The 16,348-nt window shown below is 32.2% G+C and overlaps 1 protein-coding gene across 1 annotated transcript in view; it reads left to right on the forward strand.

Annotated features, from left to right (window-relative positions):
* LOC143064703 (macrophage mannose receptor 1-like) overlaps positions 1-16,348 on the forward strand; it is a 67,597-nt gene that overhangs the window by 12,841 nt on the left and 38,408 nt on the right. Inside the window, exons 5-16 of the mRNA XM_076237736.1 lie at positions 874-973; positions 1,822-1,948; positions 3,313-3,401; positions 5,051-5,166; positions 7,594-7,723; positions 8,097-8,179; positions 11,285-11,401; positions 13,856-13,963; positions 15,081-15,239; positions 15,365-15,456; positions 15,775-15,919; positions 16,145-16,183. Of these exons, the coding sequence (XP_076093851.1) occupies positions 874-973; positions 1,822-1,948; positions 3,313-3,401; positions 5,051-5,166; positions 7,594-7,723; positions 8,097-8,179; positions 11,285-11,401; positions 13,856-13,963; positions 15,081-15,239; positions 15,365-15,456; positions 15,775-15,919; positions 16,145-16,183 (1,305 nt within the window). The remainder of the gene's footprint in view (positions 1-873; positions 974-1,821; positions 1,949-3,312; positions 3,402-5,050; positions 5,167-7,593; positions 7,724-8,096; positions 8,180-11,284; positions 11,402-13,855; positions 13,964-15,080; positions 15,240-15,364; positions 15,457-15,774; positions 15,920-16,144; positions 16,184-16,348) is intronic.

A 16,348-nucleotide genomic window follows, 5' to 3' on the forward strand; every position in this document is an offset into this window, starting at 1 on the left:
CATCGTGTAGATAGCTTGAGTAACACTTGGACCAGTTTATGTATGTAACAGGACGAATAAACTATATGTGTCGGAAACTTCTGCAAATAGTGTATGAATATATTTGATTTAATCAGAATGTAATTCGTGGTTATTCAAACTCATTTAAAGTTTATAATACATCTTTATGGTGGCAATTTAACACACACACAATATACAGTACTACATACGGTTAGAATTTAAGATAAAAATAAACGTACCCGTTACAAAAACCAAATCAACAAAAGTAATATAATAGGTCGATGTTGTATTTTTTGTTTAAAAGTGAATAACTGAATATTTGAGAATCATGATATAAAAGTGTTACTTGACCTGTTTAGCTGGGCTCTACCCTAGATCGACAGGGCAATTCAGTACACACCAATATATTCTAGACTTGCATTGCTGGTGGTAATTTTTACAACCTTTGAAATTATTCTATACCAGTTAAGAGGTATTTTTTTTGGTAAACACGAACAATTACTTGTTTCTGTAATCTATCAATGCACAGATGAAAAAAATATGGAAATTTTTCTTCGTCTTCTTAAGATAATATATCCATACTCTTGCTTTTTAGCCGAAACCTCCTAGTGAAAATGGTAACAAAAAGGTCAAATTATTGCACGATATATAGAAAATGATTCAATTTACTATTGAACAACATTATTAAAGGACTCCCTTTTTTATATGTTGTTCAAAAAGGGTTCTATGTTTTGATTTCCGTTTACACAACTTTGTTTTATGGAATTAAGCAGTTTATATGTGGACTTAAATGACTGCCCGTTTCGCTACTTATTGAAATAGTTGTTTTCTTACTGCAACTGTATGGTAATTCTTTTATGAATATTTTAACAGGAATTCCACTGACTTGCGAAGCCGATAGAAAATGGCAGTCGTTTAATAATTTCTGTTACAGAGTATATGGTCAAAATGGCGCCACCTGGGATGGAGCCCAGTAAGTTTTAACGTTAAAGTATATATATATTTTTATTTCCAATGATTATTACTCTTATATTTTCTCAAAATGTTCTAGATTTAGGCCAGATACAATAAACGGAACAATCTGCAATTATATTTGAATTTTATGTAAATGTATTTTTTCAAAATTTCAATTTTCGATTAATAATTCCTTCTAATCAACTCATTCAAAAACAACAAACGAAATTATAAACTATTATTTAATGTTCAAATAAAGGCAACAGTAGTATACCGCTGTTCAAAACTCAAAAATCTATGGACAAAAAACAAAATCGGGGTAACAAACTAAAACTGAGGGAAACGCATTAGATATTAGAGGAGAACAACGACACAACATTAAAATGTAACACACACAGCAACGGACTAAGCATTAGACAAACTCAGATGAGAATAACCAATATAATATCAAAACCAAATACATGAATTTGGGATAGAAAAGTACAGTGACACGTCTTATAGTAATATGAATAATATGAATTCACACTCAAATATAGGAGAAAACAAACGACACAACGGAAACACAACGTAAAAATGTTACACACACAGAAACGAACTATGATATAACAATGGCCATTTTCCTAACTTGGTACAGGACATTTTTAAAGAAAAAAATGGTGGTTTGAACCTGGTTTTGTGGCATACCAAACCTTGCACTTTGATGGCATTGTTAAATATAACATTAAAATGACAATATAATAATACAGGACTACAATACAAATAAATAGAAGAACGTATTAGGCAAAGAAACACATGAATAATAGATAACAAAAGGCATCAGGTTTAAAATTCAAAACAAAAGCAAATATTTTCATTCTTCCATTTTAGACAGCAGTGTGATCAACAAGGAGGGAACCTGTTTACCGTAGAAAGTTCTACAGAAGAAACTGTAATACATGACTTCAGTGTAAATCTTCAGAAAGATTTTTGGATAGGGGTTAAGTCATATCCTCAGGTAAAATAAACCACGTTACAAATTTGTTTTTAGGGGGGAAATTGAATTACAAATTAGATATTTTATTATTCATTTTTGACAGTAAGATTACATAATTACAAGCATTGTATTATCCAAGACTTGCTAATTTATTCATATTAGCTCGATGCTGACTTAGTTCTAGTTTCACAGGAAGAAAGAAAAGAAGGTAACATTATTATTTAACAACGAGGATTCACTATAAACATATTTTCTTCCGAAATAATTGGAATTTGGTGACTATACTGAACTTAATATTAAGAATATCACAGATACAGTTTAATCTCACATCCTATGTTACATCTAGAAATTGACTCGATTAAGACAAAATATTTACAACAGAAAGTATCATTTAGCTCTCGAATTGTGTACTTTCCATTTCTTTGAAGCAATTCCAACAGCGCCTGCTTATTTTTCATTCTTTCCAAAAAATTACGAACGCCTTCACGAGTTTGTTTACCGTTATGGAATATCCCTGTTACCGATGACAAGGGTTATGTTTAAATTCCAATTGTAACCACAATACCGTCCTTTTATCATCGATTATACCATCAGCAAAAGGCTAATCAACGAATTTGCACTTTTAATGACTATCAGTCAGCCAATTGAAGCCCGCCTCCACTGCGGGATTTTCTTTCTGCGTTGAAGACCCATTGTGGCATTTGACTGCTTTCTGATCTTTGGTTAGGTTTTTGTCTAAATGCCACATTTGTAGTGCCTTATGAACCTGCTTGTCTCTTCGTCGTTTTAAGAGTTTTGCCATGACCATGATGACCTTGTCAGTTTCTCAGTTCCTCTAGCCTTATGCATTTTTAATCTTTCCTAGGTATCTTCCGCCTTGTTAAGATTTTCAGTTGAATATTGCACCGGATTCATGCTTAACTGAAGATGCTTAAACACAAATGACATCTCTTTATACCAACCGATCTCTTGTTGCAACTTCTTAGTATTTCGGTAAAAATTTAAATTGAGAAAGGAAATGGGGAATGTGTCAAAGCGTCAACAACCCAACCATAAAGCAGACAACAGCCGAAGGCCACCTATGGGTCTTCAATGTAGCGAGAAACTCCCGCACCCGGAGGCGTCCTTCGGCTGGTCCCTTAAAAAATATGTATACTACTTCAGTGATATTGGACGTCATACTAATTTCCGAGTTATACACAAGAAACTAAAATTAAAAATCATACAAGACTAACAAAGACCAGAGGCTCCTGACTTGGGCAGGCGCAAAATTGCAGCGGGGTTAAACATGTTTATGAGATCTTACCGAAGTATATATCTCTTCCTTGTTGAATTTATCTAATTACCTTGATTACTGCTTAGAAACATGACAATTTGAATTTCAGGGGAATAGTTATACCTGGTTATTGGCAAAAGGCAATGAAACATTAACCCCAAGGTTAGCTTACTGGTCACCAACACCTGTTCTTCAAAGGTATGTAAATCAAAAGTGTGTGTCGTTACGGAAAGCCCGATTAAGTGATTATGATAGAAAGATTGCTGCCATATATAAAGAAAAATACTGTTTTAACCATCGTTTATATTTGTTATTATGCAAAGGTAATTTTCATAAAAATAAAATCAACGCTAATAAATTGTATTTGTTCAAAGGGCTTTACTGGATTTGATGATTTTTTTAGGGTACATTTTACAGCTCACAATCATTAATTATCTGGTTTAAATGCTTTGGTTATGATTTGTTGTTTACGCATGTAATCGACATCGATATTTGTACTGTACTGCAAGTGTAAACTATTTCTTGAATATTAAAAAATCCTTATGATGTACATTTTATTTTACCGTTTTACATATCTCCATTAAATCGAATTTTCATTTAACGCTACAAGTACGGGGCGCCGAATGGGACTCTTGTGGTTTTGTACTCGAAATTCAATTTTGTACGGACAAAAGTGAGTTTTGTTCATCAAAAATGAGTTCAGTTTAACAAAATTTGTAGCAAACTACAAATTTAAAATTTTGTCATACAAAATTATCATTCAGTGGACAAAAGTTACTTTTGTCATGACAAAATTCATTTTAGTAACACAGACTTTACTTTTGTTACCTTATTTGAAAATTGGACACAAAAGTCAATTTTGTAGGCAAATTAGTTTAGTTTGGATTCTGTCAACTAATTTACCTACAAAATCGACTTTTGTGACACAAAATTGACTTTTTGTGAATTTTGTGAATTTTGTCTCACAAAAGTCAGACAAAAGTCAATTTTGTCGTCCCAAAATTGACTTGTCTCACAAAAGTCAATTTTGTCTCACAAAAGTCATTTGTCTCACAAAAGCCAATGTTGTCTCACACAATTGACTTTTGTGTTTTAATTTCCATATCAGGTAACAAAAGTCAATTTTGTATGCAAATAAGTTGATATTTGCGTATCTTTTTTTTACAAAATTGACTTTTGTCAAGACAAAAAGATTTTGTTATGACAAAATTGAATTTTGTACAAAACCACAAGAGTCCCATTCGGCGCCCCGTAACAAGATGCTAAAGAATGTTTTTTTGAAGCAACAAAGTAAAGTCACGTTTTCGATTTTTGCATTTTGCATTTAAGGACGTCTCTTGCCAAAAACGAATCAATTTGTGATGTAAGAAGACACTTGTACATAGTTAAACTATTCTTCTTATTATATTTGACTACATTTTAGCTTCTCTCGAGCGCTTATAATTTCGTCATCTGTATAGAAATAAACAATAATATTGTAAAAACCTTAAGTAATAAACATGTATGGAGCTGTGATATTGTTAATTGGGATAAAGAATAAAAGACTCTTTGATTATACCCTCGTTTGCCAATAGTTATATACTTTTGATAACTATTGCAATTAATTCAGAGGGCATTTGTCCTTCCTCTAGATCTTTTACGTGTATTTGTAGGCATCGAAAAACATCTCAAACCAAACATATTTTTTTTGTATACGAACTTCCTTATGTAGTCTTTCTCTCGAAACAATTTTGGTTATGGGATAAATACTTTCCAAAATCTGCTAAGTTCTTCTTCAATAATTCGATGTTGAACTTTAGGTTTGCATCATCTATCGGTTTGTTTTTATCATTATGTATACTTTACAGCTCTCAGTATAACAATACGTGTGTGTATGTAAAATATAGCACCGATTCATCTGATGTAGCTTGGACAACAGATACTTGTGCAACAAAAAGAAATTTCGTGTGCAAAAAAGCAGAAGGTGAGTATTTTGATTAATATTACACTCATACATTACACCCATTACAAGCATTTATCCGTGCACTTTATGTTCGGTTTGTTTATACTCTCTTTGATTTAAGAAGAGTGACTTTGAGATTTTATAAACATGCACCCCCTTCATCTATATAATCTACTATTTAACGTTTATCAGTTCCATTCTTTTTTTTGTTTACAAAATTCTTATCAGCTTATCTTATGGATATAAATTTCCCTATAGTTCATTATATTTATGCAGGGAAGTACTATTTTTTTGTTGTTGTCTAAACTTACATTTTGGTACAAAGTTTTTGATGGGAATATTTAGTATAAATGGCATTCATTTTTACAAAAAGGAACAAAAATTCTACTAATCAAAAAGCAGAAAATAAGTCATAAGCCTCCATATTTCAGACTACCTTGTCGTTTGTATTACTGCAATATTTAACCGTTTTTGCTCACATATAATAAATTGTATGAAAGGCTCACAGTTTTCTGTCACTAGAATATAAAAAATAGAAGATGTGGTATATTTGCCAATGAGACAACTCCCCACAAGAGACAAACATGACACAAAAATTAACAACTATAGGTGCTGGTGTTTTACCTACATTTGAAGTAATGCAAAGCATCATAGTTTAGAAATATTCTACATACAAATAAGTAACATTAGCAATCAATGCTGTTCCCATCTACAATTAAATTGGAAAAACGTAATTTGCTAAAAAAAAAAAAAAAGCTCAGTTGATTTTATGTATACAGACCTCTGTTTCTGAACGCGATTTGTTTAAATCGCAATCAGTTCTTCTTCACGTACATTAGTACTTATACATCTAGGGCTTCACATTTTTCTTTTAGCGTTCCTATGGTGGTGTAGGTATGTTCAGACAAAAGCTTTTCATCAAAAATTTCAAATCATATCAGAACTTAGATTTTTAAAAACATACATTTTCGATTTACATTTCGAATTACAAAGGCAAATATTCAAGTGATGAATTCTCATTTCAAAATGTGTACTTAATTTTATAATGATAAACTGAAAAATAAATTGGACTTTTTTCAATTAACTTACCTGATCCACAGAACTAAGTCAGCTTTCTCCTCACTTGGAGTCCGTCGTCGTCTGTTGTCCATCATCATTTGTTTACTTCCATAAAATTCTTCTGCTTTAAAACTACTCAGTCAAATTCAACCAAACTTGACCTCAATTTTGATTAGTGTATTCAGTTTAGCGTTGACCCCGATTGCCATGCACCCAATATGGCCGACTTGGCTAACATAGAGCATAGAGGTGAAATACAATTGTTTTTTTTATTTTTTTCGAAACTGCTATAAATAGAAAAATTCCTACAGGATAATAAGTGTTCCAAATGTTGAAATCTGCTTACTGTCTAATTTCGTCAAATCTTTTACCAAAAAAAAAAAAATATCTGCAAGGGAAGATCTACAAATACATCACAATGACTCCTGATGAAATTTATTGCCCTTTAATGACGATTTCTATTATATTTGCTTTTTTACCCTATATATCACTATAGTAGATAGACAGAAACGTAAATAGGCAAACATGATCAGCATAATAAAATGTACAAATGAATAACATTGTCATATTCTTCTGTTATTTGAGTTATTGCCCTTAAAGATATTCTTTTATCATTTTTTTTATATTGCTTTTTGCCATATATCTGGAAAACTATAATGAATAGATTGAAACTTAAGTAACTGAAATAGATCAGAGGACATATCTTGAAATATGTAAACATTGTTGAAATCGTAATTTCAATTGGAGTTGTTATCCTTTAATGACGATTTTCCAATTTTATGGCATTTGTGCCTGATACATAAAACTATAACAGATAGATAGTCACTTTATATAGTAAAAATTATCAGCAAGGCTAGACCCTCGAATAAATTAACACAGTCGAATACGTCAGTCAATGTTTATAATTCCTTATCAAAAGACAAGATCTACAAAAGACTAAATTTTTGCCGAAACCATAAGTAGACTCTTGAATGACTTTATAGAAGTGATTGCCCTTAAATAACAATTTGATCACCATTTGTTTTTTTGTGTTTTGGGCAATAACAAAAAAAGATAGAGCGAAACTGTAATCAGAAAAAATGATCATCAATTCAAGATCAACGAAAATAGAGATGTTTGTCATCAATTCAATTTAGTCCACACTAGTGGATAGTGTCCATTGTTGAAGATACACTTATACCTAGATGAGCGATTCAAGACTCTTTAGAGCCATTAGTTAAAAATAACCTGTTATAATAACCGGAGATTGGCGGTATACGTCAATAACATGCAAACACTAAAGATATCTTGAGGACTGAACACTAATAGTCTTGGTTGTCCAGCGTCTAGAAAATGCATATATGCGCTTTTAAATATTCTTTAATCTATACCCTTTCATTATTTTATCAGGAACTTGTCAGCCAGGTTGGTTAGCTCACCAAAATAGATGTTACCAGTTCAACACACAATATACGTTGTCATGGCAACAGTCCGACCAATATTGTAAAACCCAAGGCGGAAGATTAGTAGAATCATATGGGTATTTAATGAAATTGTTATGCAACAGTTGTTAGTGCATCCCTTAATAATACCATGGAATTAAAATGAAAGTCAATATTAAATACTTCAAAGATATCACACATAAATTCGTTAGCATTAAAATGCAATGAAATGTATTGCCAAGCATCAGAAGCATAACAATTGTTTATAAAATTCTTCGTAGAATTAAAAAAAATTACTTATTGAAATAATTTTATAAAGTACCGTAATAGTTTACATAATTTAATTTCCCCACTTGTCAATATTTAAGTCAAAATTTTCATGTGTTACATGTCAATCACCAATACTGGATGAAATATCCAGCAGCCGTTATTTATATAGTTAATGCACGTTTCAACAATGTTTTGTTTCAGAAAAACTGCCACCAATTTTATCAATTCTTACTTATCTCAGTTTCAAGACGCTCGTATCGATTCATTCTGGATTGGTGGTACAGGTAAAAATTATTTTCTTCGTAAATCTTTTGTGAAGGATCGGAGAAAATTATGGTTCATGGCCGGTCATAGTAAAATTGCTTTCTGCTTTTCTATGCATTATTTTCCTGAATAAAACAAAATAATTTCAATGATTTGTTTGTCTGTTTTGGAATGTTTGTATATTTCAAAATATCTCTAAGCAAAGTCATCAGTTAGCGCTACAAAATAAGGAGCAATAAAGGCAATTGTAGTATACCGCTGTTTAAAAGTATCAAATTGTTTGAGAGAATACTGGTTACAAACTAAAACCGAGGGAAACACATAAACTATCAGAGGAAAACAACGAAACAACAGAACACTGAAAAATGCAACCAAAAATAAACGAAAATGAAACATACATAGAAATGAACTATTAAAGCAATATAACAAAATGTAATGGTCTTCACGGTAATTTCTCCAAACTATTAGAGCAATATAACGAAATGTAATGGTCTTCACGGTAATTCTCCGAACTATTATAGCAATATAACAAAATGTAATGGTCTTCACGGTAATTTCTCCGAACTATTAGAGCAATAAAACGAAATGTAATGGTCTTCACGGTAATTCTCCGAACTATTATAGCAATATAACAAAATGTAATGGTCTTCACGGTAATTTCTCCGAACTATTATAGCATTATAACAAAATGTAATGGTCTTCACGGTAATTTCTCCGAACTATTAGAGCAATAAAACGAAATGTAATGGTCTTCACGGTAATTTCTCCGAACTATTAGAGCAATATAACGAAATGTAATGGTCTTCACGGTAATTTCTCCGAACTATTATAGCAATATAACAAAATGTAATGGTCTTCACGGTAATTTCTCCGAACTATTATAGCAATATAACAAAATGTAATGGTCTTCACGGTAATTTCTCCGAACTATTAGAGCAATAAAACGAAATGTAATGGTCTTCACGGTAATTTCTCCGAACTATTAGAGCAATATAACGAAATGTAATGGTCTTCAAGGTAATTTCTCCGAACTATTATAGCAATATAACAAAATGTAATGGTCTTCACGGTAATTTCTCCGAACTATTAGAGCAATAAAACGAAATGTAATGGTCTTCACGGTAATTTCTCCGAACAATTAGAGCAATATAACAAAATGCAATGGTCTTCACGGTAATTTCTCCGAACTATTATAGCAATATAACAAAATGTAATGGTCTTCACGGTAATTTCTCCGAACTATTAGAGCAATAAAACGAAATGTAATGGTCTTCACGGTAATTTCTCCGAACTATTAGAGCAATATAACAAAATGCAATGGTCTTCACGGTAATTTCTCCGAACTATTAGAGCAATAAAACGAAATGTAATGGTCTTCACGGTAATTCTCCGAACTATTATAGCAATATAACAAAATGCAATGGTCTTCACGGTAATTTCTCCGAACTATTAGAGCAATATAACGAAATGTAATGGTCTTCACGGTAATTTCTCCGAACTATAAGATCAATATAACAAAATGCAATGGTCTTCACGATAATTTCTTCGAACTTTTAGAGCAATATAACGAAATGTAATGGTCATCACGGTAATTTCTCCGAACTATTAGAGCAATATAACGAAATGTAATGGTCTTCACGGTTATTTCTCCGAACTATTAGAGCAATAAAACGAAATGTAATGGTCTTCACGGTAATTCTCCGAACTATTATAGCAATATAACAAAATGCAATGGTCTTCACGGTAATTTCTTCGAACTTTTAGAGCAATATAACGAAATGTAATGGTCATCACGGTAATTTCTCCGAACTATTAGAGCAATATAACGAAATGTAATGGTCTTCACGGTAATTTCTCCGAACTATTAGAGCAATATAACAAAATGCAATGGTCTTCACGGTAATTTCTCCGAACTATTAGAGCAATAAAACGAAATGTAATGGTCTTCACGGTAATTCTCCGAACTATTATAGCAATATAACAAAATGCAATGGTCTTCACGGTAATTTCTCTGAACTATTAGAGCAATATAACGAAATGTAATGGTCTTCACGGTAATTTCTCCGAACTATTATAGCAATATAACAAAATGTAATGGTCTTCACGGTAATTTCTCCGAACTATTATAGCAATATAACAAAATGTAATGGTCTTCACGGTAATTTCTCCGAACTATTAGAGCAATATAACGAAATGTAATGGTCATCACGGTAATTTCTCCGAACTATTAGAGCAATATAACAAAATGCAATGGTCATCACTGTAATTTCTCCGAACTATTAGAGCAATATTACGAAATGTAATGGTCTTCACGGTAATTTCTCCGAACTATTATAGCAATATAACAAAATGCAATGGTCTTCACGGTAATTTCTCCGAACTATTAGAGCAATATAAAAAAATGCAATGGTCTTCACGGTAATTTCTCCGAACTATTAGAGCAATATAACGAAATGTAATGGTCTTCACCTAATTTTTCCAGTATTTGTTTTCACTCAAGGGCATAAAATGCAAAAGTAAGAGTAATTTTATTTAAAAAAACTTATTTCATAATATTTCTACAATGATACAAATTGCAAAATTTTCATATTTTGAAAAAGTATGCGTCAAAAACCTTCCATACAATTTATTTTTTTATTATTTTGATAAAAAAATACCACGTTTTTTGTATAGAATTTTGTATAAGTTAAAACGACATTTCTTCTAATTCAATTTTAATAGATACTTAAGAATCACATGGAATCAATCAATATCGAATGTTTGAGTCATTTGTGAACATTGATTGAAAATCAATTGCAGTCAAGTTAAAAACAAAATTCTTACAGCCCCAAAGAACACATAAAATTATACTTATGTGTTTGAAAATCGCTATAATTTCTAGGTCACGGCATAATACTATCGATAAATGTAATTATCTACCTTCTAAATCGTCTCTTTCATTTCGTGTATAGTTGGAACACAACAGGATTTATTCTAGGAGAACTATTTTTATATAATTTTTAATGCTCTTCTCGATAACATGTATAAAAAAAGATTAAAAAATGAAAAACATAAGTTGACATCATAAAATTACATAATCCCTGTCGAAATAGAATACAATACTTAAAATACAGTATATTTTACAGACAACAACACTAATAATTACACTTGGTCTTATGGACAACAGATTAAATATCAAAACTGGGCAGTTAATCCTCCTGCTAATACAGCAAACAGACAAGACTGTGTTTACATCAATACAGGTTAGTAACACTTCCACTAACGTACACTATAGGCGAGGGGTTGTCACTTTATATCTATCATCATATGTAGAAAACATTTCTACGTAATTCATATGAAAATAGGTTTTTTTTAGTTTAAGACTGCACCAATTTCGATTCGATTTCAGTATTTTTCTGATTTTACTTTTCAATGATATGAAAAAAACTAACACCCAAGAAAAAAATATCTTGAAATGTTGTCCGCTGTCAAGAAAAAATCTCGAAACGATCAACGCCAGAAAACAGAAGAGTTTGTCTTCAAACAGATGCTTCTGTTTTTCTTCTCATTCTATTCCACTGTCTGGTCTATATTTCCCAGGAGCAACTCCAGTATTTTTTCGAGGTTTTGCTGTTTCTTTAAATGTTAATTTCTGAGTATCATTCTGAAACAAAAATGAAAAGTACACGTCTCAGTGTGAATAAATGATAAAAAATCATTTATTCACCATTATATATGTAAGACTCAGATCGACGTCCGGTCTCTAATCGCCGTCCGTTCTTCAAATCGACGTCCAATGCTGACGTCACAATAAAATAAGATTCCAAATCGACGGCCAATTATATCACCCTCTAATCGACGTCCGATTTTTTGCTTCTCTAATCGACGTCCAATTTTTAACTTCTCTAATCGACGTCCGTTTTAATGGACCTATGGAAAGATCCAAACGCCAAGACTCAGACATTTTTGGCCAACATGCCGTATTATACGGAAATATATCTAAAACAAATGAATAAAACTGCCGAAATTACAGAACTAAAACTTGAATTGTCCGAGAGAGGAGTAAAGACAGTTGTAAGTCAATATTTTTACACCAAAACATAGTATATGTGACAAATCAAAGGTATTAAAACATAATTTTGTAAATGTGCTACCGATGTTTACAGGTTGTAATATTAATTTTGTTGTAATTTAAGAGCTTATTAAAAAACAATGAGATGTGGTGTGATAGCTAATCGGACAACTATACACCAGAGTTGAAATGAAGTAGATGTAAGCAATTATATAGCCCTTTACCTTTATAGCTAGCTTGGTGTAAGCCAAGGCTCCGTGTTTAAGGTCGTATTTTGACCTATAATGGTTTTCTTTTATAAACTGTGACTTGGATTGAGAGTTGTCTCATTGCCAATCATACCACATCTTCTTATATCTATAGGCAACTGTACATCCTTCAACAATGATAAAGTCGGCAATTAAAGGCCACCACGACATGAAACATATAAAACAATTATAATATAACTAAAAACTGACTTATAACAAAAAAATCCGAAAAACAAATATGCAAGACATAAACCAACGACAACGGTGAACCACTAAACTACAGACACATAAAATATTTGGCTGGGTTTAACATGTTTGTGAGCGCTTAACCTTCCCTTAACCTGGAACAGTGGTGTAACAGCACAACATAAAAACATAATGCCAATTTATTTTGTACATTTTTCACTCCAGGTGTAAAACTAATGAATTTGTTTAATACTAGTATATCTTACAGAGTTCAAATCATAATACCCTAAAAACAGTTGGTATTTTCTCCTTCATTTTGTCCATTGTTGAAAACTGAGTGTTGCCCAATATAAATGTCGTTTTGTTTTCTTTGTCGTTGGGTTCCTATATCTATATACGTATACTTATATGCCATTTATCAATATGCATGTATAAGTGTAAGTGCAGCAATTTATTATTGTATTATTCATTGATATTGGAAATCAAGAAGACTACAATAGTTATCGAAGGTACCAGGATTATAATTTAGTACGCCAGACGCGCGTTTCGTCTACATAAGACTCATCAGTGACGCTCATATCAAAATATTATAAATCGGACGTCGTTTTGGCAATACATGACGGCACATTGGACGTCGATTAAAGGATCAAACGTCGATTTGAGAATGTGACGTCAGATTTGGACGTCGATTTGAGGAACAGACGTCGATTAGAGACCGGACGTCGATCTGAGTCTAGCATATATACTACACACATGCAAGTTTTTATCGGTGTAATGTATATTAGTAGTGTAAAACATAATGGAAAGACTAAACAGGACCATTGCTGTCACATATTAACCTCCGTTGGAATTCTTCTGATCGCTTCAAGTTTTTTTTAAATTGTTTTGTATATTCAAAATGGCACATTATTACAGACAGGGATATGTTGTTATCGAACAAGTAAATTAACATGACAAAAAGAGTCACACATCTGTCGCTTGATCATTTCAAGCATAATTTAACAAAAACTTTGGTGAATTCTGTTTTTTAACTATATAGTTATAGCGTTAGAAAATCAGACATTGTACAAAACTATATCGGTATTACTTTGAATGAGATGTGTATTAGAATACTACATTACTATTATTTATCTTTTCGTATTTGTAATGGTGCTATTGTTCTTTCTAACTGACTTGTTTCTTCGATATTTTTGTTATTTTTTACACTACAGATGATGTACTGGGGCAGTGGAGAACTACATCTAGCTGTGGTGTACCGAAACCGTTCATTTGTATTATTGGATTTGATCAACCCGTGCAAGCGGTAACAACACCAAAACGTGAGTACTTTTGTATCGTGGCTTTAATAAACTAATACAAGCGGTGAAAACACCAAAAACATGAGTACTTTTGTATCGTGGCTTTAATAAACTAATACAAGCGGTGACAACACCAAAACGTGAGTACTTTTGTATCGTGGCTTTGATAAACCAATACAAGCGGTGACAACACCAAAACGTGAGTACTTTTGTATCGTGGCTTTAATAAACTAATACAAGCGGTGACAACACCGAGGCGTGAGTACTTTTGTATCGTGGCTTTGATAAACTAATACAAGCGGTGACAACACCAAAACGTGAGTACTTTTGTAGTGTTGCTTTGATAAACTAATACAAGCGGTGACAACACCAAAACGTGAGTACTTTTGTATCGTGGCTTTAATAAACTAATACAAGCGGTGAAAACACCAAAACGTGAGTACTTTTGTATCGTGGCTTTAATAAACTAATACAAGCGGTGACAACACCAAAACGTGAGTAATTTTGTATCGTGGCTTTGATAAACCAATACAAGCGGTGACAACACCAAAACGTGAGTACTTTTGTATCGTGGCTTTAATAAACTAATACAAGCGGTGAGAACACCGAGGCGTGAGTACTTTTGTATCGTGGCTTTGATAAACTAATACAAGCGGTGACAACACCAAAACGTGAGTACTTTTGTATCGTTGCTTTGATAAACTAATACAAGCGGTGACAACACCCAGAACGTGAGTACTTTTGTATCGTGGCTTTAATAAACTAATACAAGCGGTGACAACACCAAAACGTGAGCACCTTTGTATCGTGGCTTTAATAAACTAATACAAGCGGTGAAAACACCAACACATAAGTACAATCATAATAGTAACAGCATTATTATGGTCAACTCGTTAAAGCTGTGACTTCACCAATTGCAACACATGAGTATATTTGTAATATTGAATTTGATTATACCGTACAAGGTGCGAGTATACCGACACGTGATTTCATTTATATTATTGAAAAAGAGTACAGTGTCGATCCAATGTTGAAAATATATTTTTTGTTTCGTTATGCATTTCGCTAACCTGATAATCTGCTTCAATATTTTGTCACATGATTTTGATTAATTTACATACTTTGCATTATATAACAGCTTCCTTGATATGTGATGACCACTGGACATTAAAAAGTGGGCGGTGCTTTCAGTTTAATGACACAAAGAAAACTTGGTTAGATGCTCGAGAGTCATGTCAGAGTCAAGGTGGTGATCTAGCTACTGTTGATACTAATACTATACACAGTTTTGTCATAGGTGAGTGGTTAGAAAATTAGAAAAAAAAGAAAATGTGTGTTTATAAATGTGGAATACAGTCCCATTTGAATTATATCCTGTTTTGTAAGCTGCACGGATTAAGTGAGTTATGTAATATTTTGCAGGTAGTATCAACAGAAATGACAATGAGTATTGGATTGGTCTGAACGACAGAACACAAAATAGGAAATACATTTGGATACAATCTGGTTCACAGGTTTTTATATACTAACTTGTTTAATAATATCGTGTGTCTTTTGCTTTCTTGAATTTTAAAAGCGTTCAAAACAGAACATTTTAATTTCCTTTTTACTTTGCCTATTTAGATATAAGATATTTTTGTAAATTTCCTGAACAAAAAGACATTGAAAAAGACATCTGGGAGATGAAGACTGAACTGATCAAAATTCAAATATCTTCTCATTTACAGGATACTGTATGCCTTCAATAACGTGTTTCATTTTATTACTTTTTTAAAGAATATTTTAGGTGTTGTTGGACTTATTAATATTTGTAAGATTACATCTATTGTCAGCTGTCTAGCTTTAACAAATGGTGTAAAAATGAACCGAATGATTATACTGGAACTGAAAGCTGTGTACAGTATTTCACCACAAACTTATGTTGGAATGACCGAAGCTGTTCTGCACAACTGAAATACATCTGCCAGAAAAGTCCACGTATGTAAAATTTTTAAATATTGTTGAGTTTGTTTATTTTTTTTTTTTTTTTAATAGACCGTATTTTCACTGTAGAGAAACGGGAAGGTTCTGTTGTTTTGATAATTTAGTTTATCATACCCGTATCATTTCCTTTGGGATTGTCACTAATTGAAAGTGTTTTTAAATATATTTTCTGAAAATGAAAATCATTTCTTTTAACCACTTGTGTTCGTTTATTTTTAGGAAATATTCCACTTCGTCCCCCAGTAACTACAGCTGCAGGTATGACTACATATTACTTCAAACTGAAGTATAAATACCAATTAAAGTGCTGAACCGGCAATATGAGCAGAAAACTATTAATTTTAAGTTGTTATCCAAATAATACCGTATTAATGTTGTTTTCTCGTCCAAAACGTAATGGGAGTATTTGCCATCTTTTTGCAT

The sequence above is a fragment of the Mytilus galloprovincialis genome, chromosome 2 (assembly GCF_965363235.1).
Source record: "Mytilus galloprovincialis chromosome 2, xbMytGall1.hap1.1, whole genome shotgun sequence".
NCBI classification, from domain to species: Eukaryota; Metazoa; Mollusca; class Bivalvia; order Mytilida; family Mytilidae; genus Mytilus; species Mytilus galloprovincialis.